The sequence below is a fragment of the Sinocyclocheilus rhinocerous genome, unplaced genomic scaffold (genome assembly GCF_001515625.1).
Source record: "Sinocyclocheilus rhinocerous isolate Xijiao unplaced genomic scaffold, SAMN03320098_v1.1 scaffold1, whole genome shotgun sequence".
In the NCBI taxonomy this organism is placed as follows: Eukaryota; Metazoa; Chordata; class Actinopteri; order Cypriniformes; family Cyprinidae; genus Sinocyclocheilus; species Sinocyclocheilus rhinocerous.
Window position 1 is genome coordinate 322,800 of NW_015638974.1, and position 16,696 is coordinate 339,495.

At 35.8% G+C, this 16,696-nt stretch overlaps 1 protein-coding gene across 1 annotated transcript in view; it reads right to left on the minus strand.

Annotated features, from left to right (window-relative positions):
* The window catches only part of ndst3 (N-deacetylase/N-sulfotransferase (heparan glucosaminyl) 3), a 55,438-nt gene that overhangs the window by 3,317 nt on the left and 35,425 nt on the right, over positions 1–16,696 (minus strand). The window contains exons 6-11 of the mRNA XM_016565826.1: positions 7,805–7,987; positions 6,424–6,520; positions 5,714–5,837; positions 4,190–4,364; positions 2,657–2,827; positions 2,448–2,557 (exon numbers count right to left, since the gene is read on the minus strand). Coding sequence (XP_016421312.1) covers positions 2,448–2,557; positions 2,657–2,827; positions 4,190–4,364; positions 5,714–5,837; positions 6,424–6,520; positions 7,805–7,987 — 860 coding nt within the window. The remainder of the gene's footprint in view (positions 1–2,447; positions 2,558–2,656; positions 2,828–4,189; positions 4,365–5,713; positions 5,838–6,423; positions 6,521–7,804; positions 7,988–16,696) is intronic.

The window sequence follows — 16,696 nt, forward strand, 5'->3', positions numbered from 1 at the left end:
GAGTAACGATATGTTTTATGAAATGTAGTGAAGTAAAAAGTACGATCTTATGCTTTGCAATGTAGTGAAGTAAAAGTAAAAGTTACTCAAAATAAAACGACTCCAGTAAAGTACAGATACTTGAAAAATGTACTTAAGTACAGTAATGAATTAAAACTACTCCGTTACTGTCCACCACTGGGTGGTTGTGTACACACACTGCCAACACACATTTCAGTTCAAGCTACTTGTAAAAGTGCATGTAGCATCCTATGACCCCTTTAAAGGAAAAGTTTACTTAGGGACTTTATAATGTTAATTTTGATAATTTTCTCTTCCAAAGTTGAAATGAGTGAATATAATTTTCATTAAATTGAATTGCATTAAATATATTACAGTACAATATGATTTATATACATGGTCCAAATTTGACATTTTGCCACACTCGCTAATGGTTTATCAGAAGAACTTCTCTGGTAAAAGTTGTTAGAAGATGCGAGTTGTGACAGATGTTTTCTATTGATATGTATGAAATTAATTTGAGTCACGAGTCTTGTCACAAGGTCTTTCTTACAGTTCAAACATGACTGAACTGAGTCATGCTGAGTGTTAATTTTGAAATATTAATCATGACAAGGCATGGCCTCATCCTCTGACAGGTGGGTTTTCAACCATTCAGAAGCATGGTTAACAATGAACGACATGGCATGCACACCATTCCTTCTTTCCTCACTTTCTCCTATTATGTTTTCAAAATTGTTCAAATGTACAAGACACCTTAAGAGCAATCTAACACACAGAGAAAGTGTCAGATGCCTAACGATCTGTCAGATGTTTTAATTGGAGAGGCCAGATGAAGTTAATCATGTGCTAATGGCTACAGCCAGATTATCACAATTAATCTCATTCAGGCTCTGTACAGATTAAACAGGCATCAACTGCTGAGAACACGGATCTGTCAACTCATTTTATCAGCTGATTCTCAAACACATGGGATCAGGGACAGCATGGATGACAGGCTTGCTCCTGTATCGTATCTCTGGATGAGCCTGGGTCCATCTGTGTATGTGTATGCTCTTGTTTGTGCATCCAAGTGCAGACCAAATGTTTCCACTGTGATAGTAAAACCTAAAAAACTACATTCTCGGGACCTACATCACACAGCTGCATAAAAGAAACGTTTTATTTGTAGGGCTGTCAAAGTTATAACGCTTGCAATTTATTAAATATGTGTTGTACTTAACAGTGCAAATGCATTTATTGAAATTTTCAAAAAAATTAAACGAGCAAAATATCACTAATGAGTGAAACAACATCATTCACTGAAATGTTGATGCGAACACCAGTAGGCTAATGGCATCTTTACACATTTAAGATTAAATCCATAAAGTGTTGGAAAAGTGATTTTATTATTGAATTATTGGAGATTTGCATTTTCGTGTTTGCAATTCCTGTGCATTTTAAAATAGTTTTGAGTAATTAAAATTTTGCACACTACCGCTCATAAGTTTAGAATCAGTTTTTTTTGTTTTTTAGAAATTAATAGTTTTATTCAGCAAGGCTGCATTAAAAAGATCAAAAGTGACAGTAAAGACATTGATAACATAACAAAATATTTCTTTTTTAAATACATGCTGTTCTTTTGAACTTTCTATTCATCAAAGAATCCTGAAAAAGCATCAGAGTTTCCTCAAAAATATTAATCAGCACAACTGTTTTCAACACTGATAATAAAAGAAATATTAATTGAGCACCATGGCATATTAGAATAATTTCTGAATGATCATGTGACACTGAAGACTGAAATAATGATGCTGAAAATTCAGCTTTGCCATCACATGAATAAATTATTTATTAAAATATACTTAACTAGAAAACAGTTATATTATATTGTAACGATATTTCACAATTTTACTGTTTTTGCTGTATGAAATAAATGCAGCTGTGCTGGGCACAAGAAAAAAAAAACTTAATGACCCAAAACTTTTTAACAGTAGTCTACTTATTTAGCTTATGTACAATGCAAAAAAATTCAGGCTTTAGGTTAAAAATATTATAGAATAACTGCAATTATGCAAATCTGGGAGGTCCCCACTTGATATAAAACATATGTGCTGAATCATCATGTGACACTGAAGACTGAAATAATGATGCTGAAAATACAGCTTTGCCATCACATGAATAAATTATTTATTAAAATATACTTAACTAGAAAACAGTTATATTATATTGTAAAGATATTTCACAATTTTACTGTTTTTGCTGTATGAAATAAATGCAGCTGTGCTGGGCACAAGAAAAAAAAAAACTTAATGACCCAAAACTTTTTAACAGTAGTCTACTTATTTAGCTTATGTACAATGCAAAAAAATTCAGGCTTTAGGTTAAAAATATTATAGAATAACTGCAATTATGCAAATCTGGGAGGTCCCCACTTGATATAAAACATATGTGTGTGTGACCCTTACGTGAGTGCCTGGGAGTAGTTGTAATAGGGAGTGACACCCAGAAATTTCTGAAGCTCGTCCATCACTTTAGCTGGGTCATTCCTCAGCTGCTGTCCATCAATAATCATTAGCTGCAGGAGGAGACAGAGAGACACAGACAGGGAGTAGAAAATTCAGAAAACGTACTGTACAAATACCAAAATCGGTAAGGGTTTGTCCAGATTGGTTACCTGGTTTGGAGGGTAGTATGTGAGCCATCTCTCCAGGTGTGTGGCGTAGAGTCCAGGTACGAGACAGCGGTTCTGGAGAGAGCGTAACTCAGGTGGAGCGAGCTGGTCTGCTGAAATCACCTCATAGAAACTGAACTGCAATGCTGCCGGGTCTTCATGAGCCCTCTGATGCTGCCAATGAAATTACAACTATTTTAAAAACCAAACCCAACTGCACAATGACTTAAACAGTAGTATTTATTCTGATTCTGACTGGTCAGCTATTACAAATTGGTCAAATAACTGTCATATTGTTGCCCGTCTTGTTGCTAGGCTGATTAAGAAGATAATAAAAAGATAATTTAAATAACATAAATTCAACTCAAATTAAAATTTCATGTCCATGTAATAAGCAAGATAACATACAGGGCTTAAACTGTAATTAATCTTCAATATTATTCTTTTAATATAATTCTTGTGGTGTGTGGTAGCAGCTTCATGCTGTGTCCTCCTGTGCATGCTGTTGATGAGATTTCTACCTCACATAAACTCTAACTCGCGTTTACACCCGGTGATGTTCTCACTCACACTTACACATATTCAATCTCTCCACAATATCACACATGAACATGTGCACGCTTGATTCCTACAGAAATCCACCAAGCACACCAACACGCATATAATTTCATGTATTTAAGCGCTACATATACTACTTTGCACTAAAAGAGTTCAAATGTGTAGTAATGGTGTAAGAAAATATAAAATACACTGCCCTCTATACGTCTGCACAGGTATTTGAGCTCCCTTCTGATGCCTTTTTCCCTTTATGGATAAATCTGAGTTGCCTTTATATTTAAAACTCATGCATGTAAGACAATGTTTTTTCCTTTATGGAATAATAAGTGACTCGTGCTTATTTTTCTGCATTTATTAAGTTGCATTTTAGTAATACTGCACAGCACATTCATTCTCATTCTCACGTACCTATCACATTAATGTTTCATATTCTGATGTATTTGTTTGACAGTTTGACTTTTCTCAGCTGATATGTAGCAGCTTTGCAAAGCAATCAGAATGATCTTCGTTTGGATATGCACAGATATAAATGACTACTCTATTTTAATATATTTTACAATTTAATTGATTATTTCTGTGAACCATACTTATATGCTGATATGGTGCTCAAGTAAAATTTCTTAATATTATCAGTGCTAAAAACGGTTGTGCTGCTTCATATTTTTGTGGAAACAGTGATACGTTTTTTTTTGTCAGGATTCTTTGATCAATAGAAAGTTCGAAAGAACAGCATTTATTTGAAATATTTTTTTTTTCTGTCACTTTTGATATTTTAATCACACTTGATGAATTTATTGTGTCCTAGCTGAAAAAAGAAGAAAAAAATGTGATCCTAATTAATACTGGAAAACTCTTGTGCATGTAAGCATGGGCAGTGGCATTGACTGTTGTGCTGTACAGCAGTATCTTTCACCCATCCACACAACTCTGACTGGGAAGTTCTACTAGTCTTTGCTTTGTGATTGTTCAGTGTCATACCTGGTACCAGCTGTATGCCCTGTCTGAAGGGTTGATCAGCAGAGTAAGGATTTTGGCTTTAGGCAAGAGAGCGGCGGCTCGTTTGGGCGTCTCCTCAGAAGGAAAGTAATTTGCGCTCTTCTCAAACAGGAAATCTGTGCTGACATTAGAGGGTACAGGAAAGAACTCCATGTACCTTTGAGAAGAGAGGTGTATTGAGTTAGAGAAAATGCACACACACACACATCTACAGTAGGTGCCATTTACAGTGGGACATTTTGCCATTTGTAAGATTTTGTCCCCACCACTTTATGAAAAGTGCTTGCGGCAGGAATATATCTAGGTCAATGACAAATAAGACTGTCCAAGATGAAGAAAAAGGAAAAATCTTGTTTAACCATCAAGTATATTACGCCTTGTGTACAGAGCCACAAATTAAGAATTTGTTCCTTAGTTTTACATAAATCATGGCCATGTTGCACTAATTTGTTCCTCAAGGGAACAAATTAGTACAATGTAGCCACGATTTTACCTAAAATGGGGGGACAAATTAATCAAATGTAGCCATGAATCAATACGTCATGGAGACTTTGTACATGTCAGTGTACACATCTTACATATTATTTCCAAAAAGTTTTTTTTATATATATATATATATATTTCAAAGTAAAAAAGCACTATATGACTTTAATTTGGCCCACAAAAACAACTCAATTTTAATATTTGATAAACCCATTGTAGGCCTAATTAGCCATTTGCCACAAGACTTATGCATACTTGTCATTCAGCTGTTGATCCATGCATTAATCCACTGACCTACAAAACCCTAAAATGGACAGTAGCAGATGAAGAAATGAAATTTTCAAATATGCCACAAACATATTTAAGCACTTGAATTTTTCAGTGAGTATAATTGCTCCCACAAATGACTGTGTAATGAGAACTTATGAATTTAAGTAAGAATAGATATCAGAAATAGATATTTAAATGATTTTTTAAACAATTCTATTTGAAATAATATTATTTATATTAACATTTTGGGTAACACTATTTCAAGGACCAATTTTTACGATTAACTAGTTGCTTATAAGCATGCATATTACTTGCATATTATATGCATATATTATTGGCTGTTCATTAGTTCTTACAAAGCACATATTAATGCTTTATTCTGCATGACCGTATTCTAGATCCCTTAATCCGACCCCATACCTAAACTTAACAACTACCTTACTAACTATTAATAAGCAGCAAATTAGGAGTTTACTGAGGCAAAAGTCATAGCTAATAGTTAATAGTGAGAACTGGACCTTAAAATAAAATGTGACCAAATTTTGGCTTGGAAAAGAAACAATATTCTACTGTTCTCCAGATCAATACATGACATAGAATATTTTCCAAAACAGTGGAAGATCATGTTTAATTATTTGTGCATGACCTACTTAATGCCTTAACCACTCATGTGACATCATAACAATTGTGTATTTCTCCAAAAAGACCTTTAACAAAGTGAAACAACGTGTCTGGTGCACACTTCACACCCACCAGTCGATGCCTTTGTGGTAGTTGTTGGTGTTGAAAAACTGAACTTCCTCGAATGTTTTCACACTGGGAAAGTTGCTGGAGATGAAGGGATGCATGATCAGGAAGAGGTAGAGCGCCGTCGTGCCTGGCAAGAGAGAGAGAAAGAGATGAAGAGAGAAGAGAGAAGAGAGAGAGGAGGGCAGGAGAGAAAGAAAGAAGGAGGGGAAGTAAATCAACGAGCCCTTCCCCTGCTAATGATGAAATTATATGTGCTGCTGATAGCGCTGAAGAGAAATATGAGGCCTGGAGATTCAGCCCACAGACAGAGAAACTAAGAGACATGGGATCAATACACCATTTACCTTATAGATTTTTTTTCTGTGTGTGTGTTGCGAGTTTGTGATACAGCAGGAAAGAAGAAGATGAGTGCAGAGAGGAGAAGTGTTTAACAAGACAGTGTCTTGACACCAATCAAAATCTTACAGCCCCAAAACAGCACTCTGTCTTTTCCCTTGTTCTACCCCCCTAGCCCTCTGGGGATGTGTCTGTATTGTTCTCCTCTAGAGCTGATGCCCCTAGTTGCACTTTCATCATTTCTAGCAGCACAAGGTGAGATATGAAGCAGGATGAAGGGGAACAGCGGAGATTCGCACGCACACATGCACGACTTTGAAGCTCTGCAAAAGGAAAGACGGAAGAAACATGCTCTCGCAACAGAAGAAGAGAATTACCTGTTTTCTGAGGCCCGACCACCATGAACTTGGGCAGCCTGTCGCAGGTCTTCTCTTTGGACCAGATGTCCTTATGCCGTTTATCATCACATGGGTTCTGAAGAACAACATCATAAATGAGATCAAGCAAAAAGTTCTATCAAATCAATAAATGAAGCATGGAGGCAGAAGACTAGACAGGGTCTGCAGCTCGATGCCTACAGTATATGGATAATCCTTGAGATCATCTTCAGATTTCATATGACAGATATTAATAGATATTCTAGAGCACTATTCGGATAGGATCTGTTTTCAGGACGGACAGTATGTCTGTAATTGTTACTGCAGACGTCTACATGTGTCATCAATTTGCACATGATGAGCAATTTATGTCGAAAACAGAACAATATGAAATTCATCAGAAATCTTTTTTTTTTTAGTTCAATAACTGTTAAACTGTACTAGGCTAAGCTGTAACACCTACGTGCAGCATCTTTTCAAAATAAAACATAATTGGAGCAACCAAACAAAAATATGCTACAAATTGTGCAAAACCCCCCTAAATCCAAGTGTTGTCCCAGTTTTAAAGTGCATCTTTTCATTTTCTGGTGGCTTTTCATTGGTCAACATCCACTTGAGATACATGGAGTGCTTGATGTACAATGATTGTTACACGGCCTACAGGTTGCAGAGAGCAGGCTTTTTCCCAACATGTCAGTTTGCACAGGATTGCTTTTACCTGTGATCAACAAAACAAAACAAAACAAAACAAAAACAGAACAAAACTAAAAACAAACAAACAAAACAAATGGGATTCATAAGATTTTTAAAATGTTTTTGAAAGAAGTGTCAGTTTTAGTAATTTATTGTAAGTTGATTTTAAAAATTGATTTATTAATGGCAAAGCTGAATTTTCAGCATCATCACTCCAGTCTTCAGTGTCACATGATCCTTTAGAAATCATTCTAATATGCTGATTTGGTGCTAAGAAAACTCTTATTATTATTATTATTATTATTATTATAACAAAACATTATTATAAATGTTGAAAACAGCTGTGCTAGCTAAAGTTTTTGTGTAAACCATGATAGGATTCTTTGATGAATAGAAAGTTTACATTTATTTGAAAAAAATAAAATAAAATAAAAAAATAATATATATATATATTTTAAAAATAACGTTTTTACTGTCACTTTTAACCAGTTTAACACACCTTTGCTGAATAAGAGTATTAATTTATTCAACAAAAAAAAAATCACTGATAAGTAGTGTATTATTACAAATTTTTTATAATAAGTTCTCTCGTCAAACTAGGAAAAATCATTCAGTGCTAATCTGATTAAACATTAAAGTAAATTAAAATTTTAGTAAGATAAATTTCTATCTTTTTATCATAACTGACCTGCCATAGCGGGTTTCTCTGCTCTGAGAAGAGTGTGAAGTACTTGTGCGCGAGCTGCAGGGGAGGAAGGGTGTGCAGCCTCAGGTTGGTCCAGCATTTCAGGAAGTTAGCCAGATTAGTGAACGTATACAATCCCAAGCGGTCGTTCCCGTAGTTGGAAAGATGAGTCATAAATATACTGATCTACAGAGAGGAAGAAAAGAGAAACTGAGTTTTCATTCATTCATAAGTAAAGACATACGTGTCAGAAGTAAACAGCAGCCTTTGCTACTATAACATATGCGCTAATATAAAAACCCACAGTGAAATATGTGAATGTGATGACCTTAGTTGTAACACCCCAGTGTTTCCTGTAGGTAGCAGTATTGTGTACATTAATGCTCAGGTTTTAAACCTTTGCTCCTCCATTATACTAACACCTTTTCTCATAAGAGCGTTAATTACAAACCGACCCACATTTGTCCATAAACATGTGTTAGTCACATTTGTGCATGATTTTATTTGTCAAATGTGTTGTAAACGGCCCAGCAGATGTTGCAGTGATGTTGATCATTTGTTTTGGTGGCAGTCTTTGATAAAGGCTAAATGTTGCATAGCAACCCTATACGCTGCACTAGGGTGTGCTGATTTCCTGCATCGGGCCCTTTATAGGGTGGTTCAGAGCACCCCTGGGGCACATTCAATTACTGCAAGCCGATCAGCGGCCTTTCATATGAGGTAAGCCCAGCGGATGCGTCCACTTGATGTGGAGTGGAGCTGTAATTCTGATGTAATCCACTAGAGTAAGGTCACTCGCGGACAGTGTCTGCGGAGATTAGAATCAATACAATTAACAAGGGTATGCTGAGAGAAGAGAAAAGATGAGAGGAGCGAGGAGGGAAAGACAAGAGTGAAGAAGTTTTATTGGGTCTCTATGCTTGACTGGTTTAGTAGGTTGCATTGCGAGAGGAGAGAGAATATGTGGCCTAGTTTAAAACAGACACTCCCAGCAATGCCAGGCAGGGCTGTAGCTAAAATACACCCGACCCAGGACAAGGTTTTTATGGGAGGGCATACACTCGTCCAGGTGCAATGAGTAGTGGTATGAGCTAGAGACCCTTAGGGGCCCCCCCTCGTCACAGGGTCCGGGACAACATTCCCAATTGTCCCTCCTCAATGACGGCCTTGAAGCTAGGCATCCTTCACTTCTACAATAAAATCACATATAAACAGTAGAGATAAACTGATAACCAGCTTGATTTATACTTTTTCCAGCTATTCTCTTCTTTTATACTATGTTCTCCCATAATGGTCTATAAAGAAAAGTACCCAATAATAGCATTAAACACTGCAAATTTAACAGGAAATCATAATTGCATTAATAATAATAATAATAATAATAATAATACACACTAGTGTTCAAAAGGTTGGGGTTAGTAAGGTTTTTTTTTTTTTTTTTGAAAGAAATTAATACTTTCACTAATCAAGGACACATTACATTGATCAAAAGTGACTGTAAAGACATATGTGATCCTGGAGCACAAAAGCAGTCTTAAGTCGCTGGGGTATATTTGTAGCAATAGCCAAAAATACATTGTATGGGTCAAAATGATTGATTTTTCTTTTATGCCAAAAATCATTAGGATATTAAGTAAAAATCATGTTCCATGAAGATATTTTGTAAATTTCCTACTGTAAATATATCAAAACTTAATATTTGATTAGTAATATGCATTGCTAAGGACTTCATTTGGACAACATTAAAGGCGATTTTCTCAATATTTAGATTTTTTTGCACCCTCAGATTCCAGATTTTCAAATAGTTGTATCTCAGCCAAATATTGTCCTGTCCTAACAAACCATACATCAATGGAAAGCTAATTTAATATTCAGCTTTCAGATGATGTATAAATCTCAATTTCGAAAAATTGACCCTTATCGCACTCCTCTCAGCCAATCAGATTCAAGGACCAGAAAGAACTGTTGTATAAATAAATACTTTAATAAATATTATTTCACAATTTTACTGTTTTTACTGTATTTTTTATCAAAAACAATACCGCCTTAGTGAACATAAAAGACTTCTTTCAAAAACATAAAAAATCTTATCATCCCCAAACTTTTGAATGGTAATGTCGACTACAACAACAACAATAATAAACTAAAGATTGCAAAACAATTGCATAAAGGTAAAGTTATATACATGCAATAATGTAAACATTCTCATTATTAATAATAATATAAATATGATATATTGTATATACATGAAATATAATAATAACATATGATGTTTTTACCTTCGTAATGTTTATGTACTACTTGCTGTGTCAAAAAGTAGAAATAAAAATTACAAACTTGTTCTGCACTTTTATTGCCAACAGAAAATCAATAATGGCAGTGGTTGTTAAATAAAAATAATAATCTTTAATAAACACAGAGGTACATGAACCAGCAAAATCCAGCAGAAGTCTGTCACAAACTTTACAGCCAACTAAGCATCCACACAGAACTTCACCCACTGACATCAATTCATTTTCCACATAACTCATACATTTATCCTGAAATGAGATTTGCTATATTATATATCAGTTTTATTAACTTGAAGGTAAAAGAGAAGACCATGATCCATTAGAACACACTGTCTCCTGTAAGCTGAAAGAGTTTTATAATCAGCCAGGATCTGGTTGGAGCGTGTAATGGACTCTGTATCAGGGCCTAAGTGCTGCTCCCTCAGAAGGCTGCCGTGGATATGGTGGCGGCACAGCAATGGCAGCAGGCTTTGATTGATGGATGGGAAGCTAGGTGACCGTGAGCAGGGCGGGGAATATTTATGGGATAATGAGACAAGTTTAGCAGCTTCTGTCACACAGGCATGCTTTATGCCGGACCAGTGTAACACACACTCTCGTGTACACACTCGCAGCCGCTGAATTCAATTTAACCCTCACGGGAAAATGAATGGGACCCGTGATATTACAAAGATGTCATGCATTATAAAGTATTTTAGTGGGATTGTGGTGAATGTTCGCCTTCGCTCCACACACATAAGAACACAGGCTTTTCCCATATGTACAACATCAATCTGACCACTGAACAAGTTCTGCTGTACCTCAAACAGACTGATCAAGATATGATTTATGTTGCGCTTTCAGCGATCAATAACAAACACACACATAAGCTCTGTAAAATAGACACCAGAAAGCAGAAACCCCTACACACACACACACACACACACAGCCATATATGATTCATTTTACCTATAGTGTTAGCAGCCAGGGCAAAGAAAGAGAGCAAGCAACAAGAGGAAACGAGAGTGAGCGAGCAAAAAAAAAAAAGCGTCCTTAAAGGATCGCAGGTCCAAGGATGAGAGACTCCAATTACCACTGCTCACCTTTCACTGTGACTATGAGCATTACAGGTTGAAGTTCTCAGTAAGGTTACTTAAATTAGGATGTGATGTTCACACAAGGGGCATAATAACTAGAAGTTACTGTAACTACAGTCATTGTGTACTTATTTTTCTTGCATCATTTGTTCATTCATTAATCCAACAAACATCTTCTTGAAGTTGATGTTTCAAATTTCTGTTGCCTCATGTGACAGTCAGTGGCAACAAAATTACATTTCCAACTGAAGAACAGGAAATACAATACATAATAAATAGTAATAGTATATTTATATATATTTATGTATATAACAAATATAATTATTATGTTATAATCTATTAATATAACTCTTATTATATTAATAATTTTATTCCAACTTCTTATAGGAGGATAATTACTGTATATTTGCCAGATTCACGCTGTACAATTCTGGCCATGATTTTGGCATCTGATACAAATTTTGGTGCAACGACGGCTGGTTAATTGCCGGCAATAAATGTAAGTTTAATGGTGCAACACACAAACATCAGTAACCAGGCTAAGTTGCAACATACAGCTTGTGCCCTCAAACTAACAAGCAAACACAAACACAACGTAAGAGCAGGAAAAGTTCGACTTTTCTCCATTCCTCTATAAACAACAATGAATTTGAACAGAAAACCTACAATTCTTATACTATATTCTATTCTATTCCTCCATATGCAGTGCACCTGCAAAATCCAACCTGATCTCTTTTTCTGTTCTGTGTCGTATTAATCTTGACCTACTTGTTCAGTGTTCAGACTGGTGCTACACGATTGTCACATGTACTTATAATGACTTGGCCTGACCATGGCATTAACACACACACACACACACACACTTCCTCTGCCAGAATCCAGTATTAAAGGAACAGTTGACGCAAAACTGTTAACTGCTGCAACCAGATCACTGCTCAGTCTGATTTATGAGGGAATGATTGAGACTTTGTGAAGTAGATCAACCAGTTTCATTCAAAATATCTGACATTCACTTCATTTGTGACTTCTCTAATAAAAGCTATCAGATGGGTTCACAAAACTTAGACTCTTATCATGCTTTACTATTTTTTTATGATTAAAAGCTTCAAAGTCCAGTATGTTTTTGCATTTCATGCATACAGATTGGACAATTCAGCAACGCAAGAAGGGCATGTTTGTATATTCTGATGTCTATTCTACAACTGTTCCTCTCAGTGCTAAATGTATTGACATATTTTTTAATAAAGATTAAAAAATAGTGGTGCTGAACAACCATTTTGGTGTATGTATCATACTCTAACTTTCTCCAAGCTAGCGTAGCTTAATAAGACTCAGAATCACACACACACACACACACACACACACCATCGGCTCATTTAACAGGAGAGTCCAGCTGGAAAATTTTGTCCTCAAGCGTCGTTCCTCTCTCTCTTTCTGTTCTTTAAACTCTCTCTCTAACAAACACATACTCCCCCTCTCTTTTTCTCTGATTTGATACCCCTCCATTTCCTGTACAAACTGCTTAGTTCTGCTTATAGTCCCTCTCTCTCTCTCTCTCTCTCTCTCTCAGTGCTGCATGTTCTTTGACCATCCATTATCAGGATAATTGAAAGTTGACATCAACATACATAATGCTCTCTCTAACAAACACATACTCCCCCTCTCTTTTTCTCTGATTTGACACCCTTCCATTTCCTGTACAAACTGCTTAGTTCTGCTTATAGTCTCTCTCTCTCTCTCTCTCTCAGTGCTGCATGTTCTTTGACCATCCATTATCAGGATAATTGAAAGTTGACATCAACATACATAATGATGTCAGCTGAATTTGTTGTGTTGCTCTTAAAGGAACAATTCACCCAAAAATGAAATTCATCACACTCATGTTGTTCCAAACGTATAAAACACAGAAATAGAATATTCTAAGAATTCTTGTGTATGTATCAAATCCAAAAGGCTGTGATTTAATTAAATAAGTATAGTCTCTTGCTCTGTGCGTTTCAAAGTGAAGTGAGGCACTGTGTTCATTTACACGTGAACAGCTCATGATCTGGCATATACACACGAAACATTTTCACAATAAATGCAGCAAGCTCCATCTCTGCATGCACTGTGAGATTAATGCGCATTTGGAAACGCAATGTGCACCAGTTAGACTTTATTTTCATTCACATAATTTCCAAGATATTTGTGGATAGATGATTACAACATTTCACTAGATTTCTAAGGAAAAGTGTTAGTAAACCTGTTGTCACAGAAACTTAAAGGTGCAGTATGTACTGTAATATTGACAGCTAGAGGTTGTAATGGGTACTGCAGTCCAAATTCAAAATATTGGAGAGAGCTGTTTCTTCTGCCCCCTCCTTCACAGACTTGACGCTCACACAGGTTGCCAGATGCATGAACGAATGAGCAAAACCGAAGTTGATATATCTGTGTTTTAATATTCTTCTATTCACAGAGCTTTTTAGACGGATGCCAAAGTTTTTATAGATCGGCTAGAATCTGCGACCTCTGACCCAGCTCGTTTGCTGGCATCAATGGCTGCAATACGTTGTGTTTTCCACCAACTGGCAACCCGGGGTGTTGAAATACTATTGGTTAAACTGGCAGTGGGTGGAATCACACAGACCAAAACAAAACCAGACATTCCGTCACAGAATGCACATTTCACAGTAGAACAACTGGCTGTAGCATTGTTTTTCAGACAAGTATGTGAACTAAATATCTGCAAACACATTAGGGTATTTTTATGCTTTGGTACAGTCAAAAAATTAAATACAGCACACCTTTAAAGTTCACCCTGCAATCTTTGGCCAAAATAAAAGCTTGTGAGCTTGAGAGACCATATGTGTATATTTAATCTGAGAGCTATGGCTAATGGGAACATGATGATATAAGAGTATATAATGACATAAATTTAGGTCTGTTACTCATTTCTCATTGGAGTTTGGTACAACATAATGGTGAGCAAGTAATGGCAGAATGTTCATTTTTGTATAAAATATTCCTGTAACAGACACCCCATGCATACTGTCCTGTTTTCAGGGAAGGGCATAAATGAGGGTAAAATGGAGTGTCAAAAACACTGTGTTCTCCCCTCTGTAACTGATCTTATGCTCTGTTAACCTCATGCTCTCAAACACACCACACACACACATGCCTCGTTTCAGGGAGAGGACCTCAATAATGAATGGGCAGATAAATGAGTTTCCCTTAAAGCCCTCTGGATAGGAAGACAAAGAGAGCACAAGGCATGGTGGAAATCTTTTCCTTTTTCAATCAATGTTGTACCAATATTTTTTTCAGTGTAATAACATTTTTATCATTGCCATAAAATGTTTAATCGATGCTAGTGAAGAGAAGAGAAGAGAACAGTGTTAACAGGGATTCATTTTAACACAGAAGAATGTGGCTGTGATGAATAAATCAGAAAGCCTACGGTCAGATTAATGTATGTATGTGATGGCTTTGAGTTTGATGTAGAAAGACAGATGTGTGATCATGTTACTGGTAATGTGCTTCTTCAGAGCTCTCACAGCTCAGTAGTAGTTTAGTTGGCTGCTTATTGTACAAAGATATTCAAGCAAGATCCACAAAAAATCCAATTGTCTGCTTTATCTTTCATTCAGTATGATGTTCTGATTGAATTAGAACATTGGATTAGTGTTGCTTAGAAACAGAAGACTCATGTTTAATTCACTAGGGGTGGAGTCCAGACTCAAAAGCCACGCCCACATAACATCCCTTTTAATATTACCTGTATTCCAGTATCAAAACATTACCAAGCGAACTAAACACACATTCAACAACTATCATACCATACATTTAGCACAGTCACTACAAGTATTCAGAAACTCAAATAGAACACTTTACAATAAGAGTACATGAATAGCCATGTAGTAATACCTAGAATATTACTTCAATATTAGCTAATTATGAATTAAGGCATGTACTCAGAAAGTGTTAATTAATACATTAAACAAACATGTAGTCAAGGTGGTCGTCATTCACACGTCGTAGTTAAGGTTAGTTCTTGATTAGTACAAGCCTTAACTCATCATTAGTTCATATTACAGTAATATTTAATTTATGTGATAGTACATGATTATTCATGTACTGTTATTGTGAAGTGTTACGAAACTTTTTATAACATGTCATTTGAACACAAGATAGGAAATAGCCTCTCATACTGAATATGAAGTTGTTTCTCCAAATTATTAAAACAATACACATTTACATAAATAAATAAATAAAAATTTATAAAAAATAAAGTTTTAATAAACTTTTATAGAAACTACCTTATAAAATCAATCAATCAGTCACCCTCCAGCAGCTGATGGTTGATGATTCTGATATATACTAAAATAAAAATGTTGTTTAAATAATAATTAAATAAAATAAATAAAATAATCTAATATATAAATATAATTAATATAAAATATAAATTAAAAACACAATTAAATAATATACACTGATCCACTATACAAAGAATATAAATTATTCTCAATATCTCTTTCTCATCTGTACTTCTTTTATTCAGATAACCACAAACCGTTAACACCCTATTAACACACTATCACACATAGTTGGCTTTGGCAAGGTAAGTGTGAAGTGAACAATCTCATTCCATACACAGACTACAATATACTGCATCTTCACACGTCCGTATCTCCTTATGTTCATTCCCCCCCCCCCTCTCTCTATCTGTCTCTGTGGGTTGTTTATTATTGCTGGTATAAGCAGATGATCAGGATCTGTGCGAACATGAGAACACACACAATCTCTGATTACATTCAGCTTGTTTTTCAGGTCAGTGCTGTACCATGGGAATGAGTCAACCCTTAGTAATGGCCTTTAGCCAAAGGAGAAGGTTCACTCTGATGCTTTCTTCACACAAACAAACACACAGAGACTCTTTAAACATAACATTTTCATACCTTATACACATAAAGAATGCACAGGATGTTAGTGCGAGCAGTTCACAATACATACAGTATCTATTCATCAGCCCATCTACAGTATCCATTAATGCTCTACAGTAGTTCTTCAGGATTTTACATTAGCCATCCAGTAGCAACTCAACCAGTGCTATTTTAGCAGTATTTATAAATATTTCTATTTAGCTTTTAATTTTTTTCAGTTTTAATGAACGTCATGGCAACATACAACACAAAATACCTCACACGGGAAACACTTAAAGGGGTCATATGATGTTGCTAAAAAGAACATTATTTTGTGTATTTGGTGTAATGAAATGTGTTTATGCGGTTTAAGGTTAAAAAACACATTTTCCACATACTGTACATTATTGTTTCTCCTCTATGCCCTGCCTTTCTGAAACGCGTCGATTTTTACAAAACTCATCGGTCTGAAAAGCGAGGTGTGCTCTGATTGGCCAGCTATCCAGAGCATTGTGATTGGCCGAATACCTCAAGCGTGTGACGGAAATGTTACACCCCTCACCATATTGTGATGATGCCCTGTCCGGCCGGAGCGACGAGACAAAAACATTAAAACCCATTACAAAC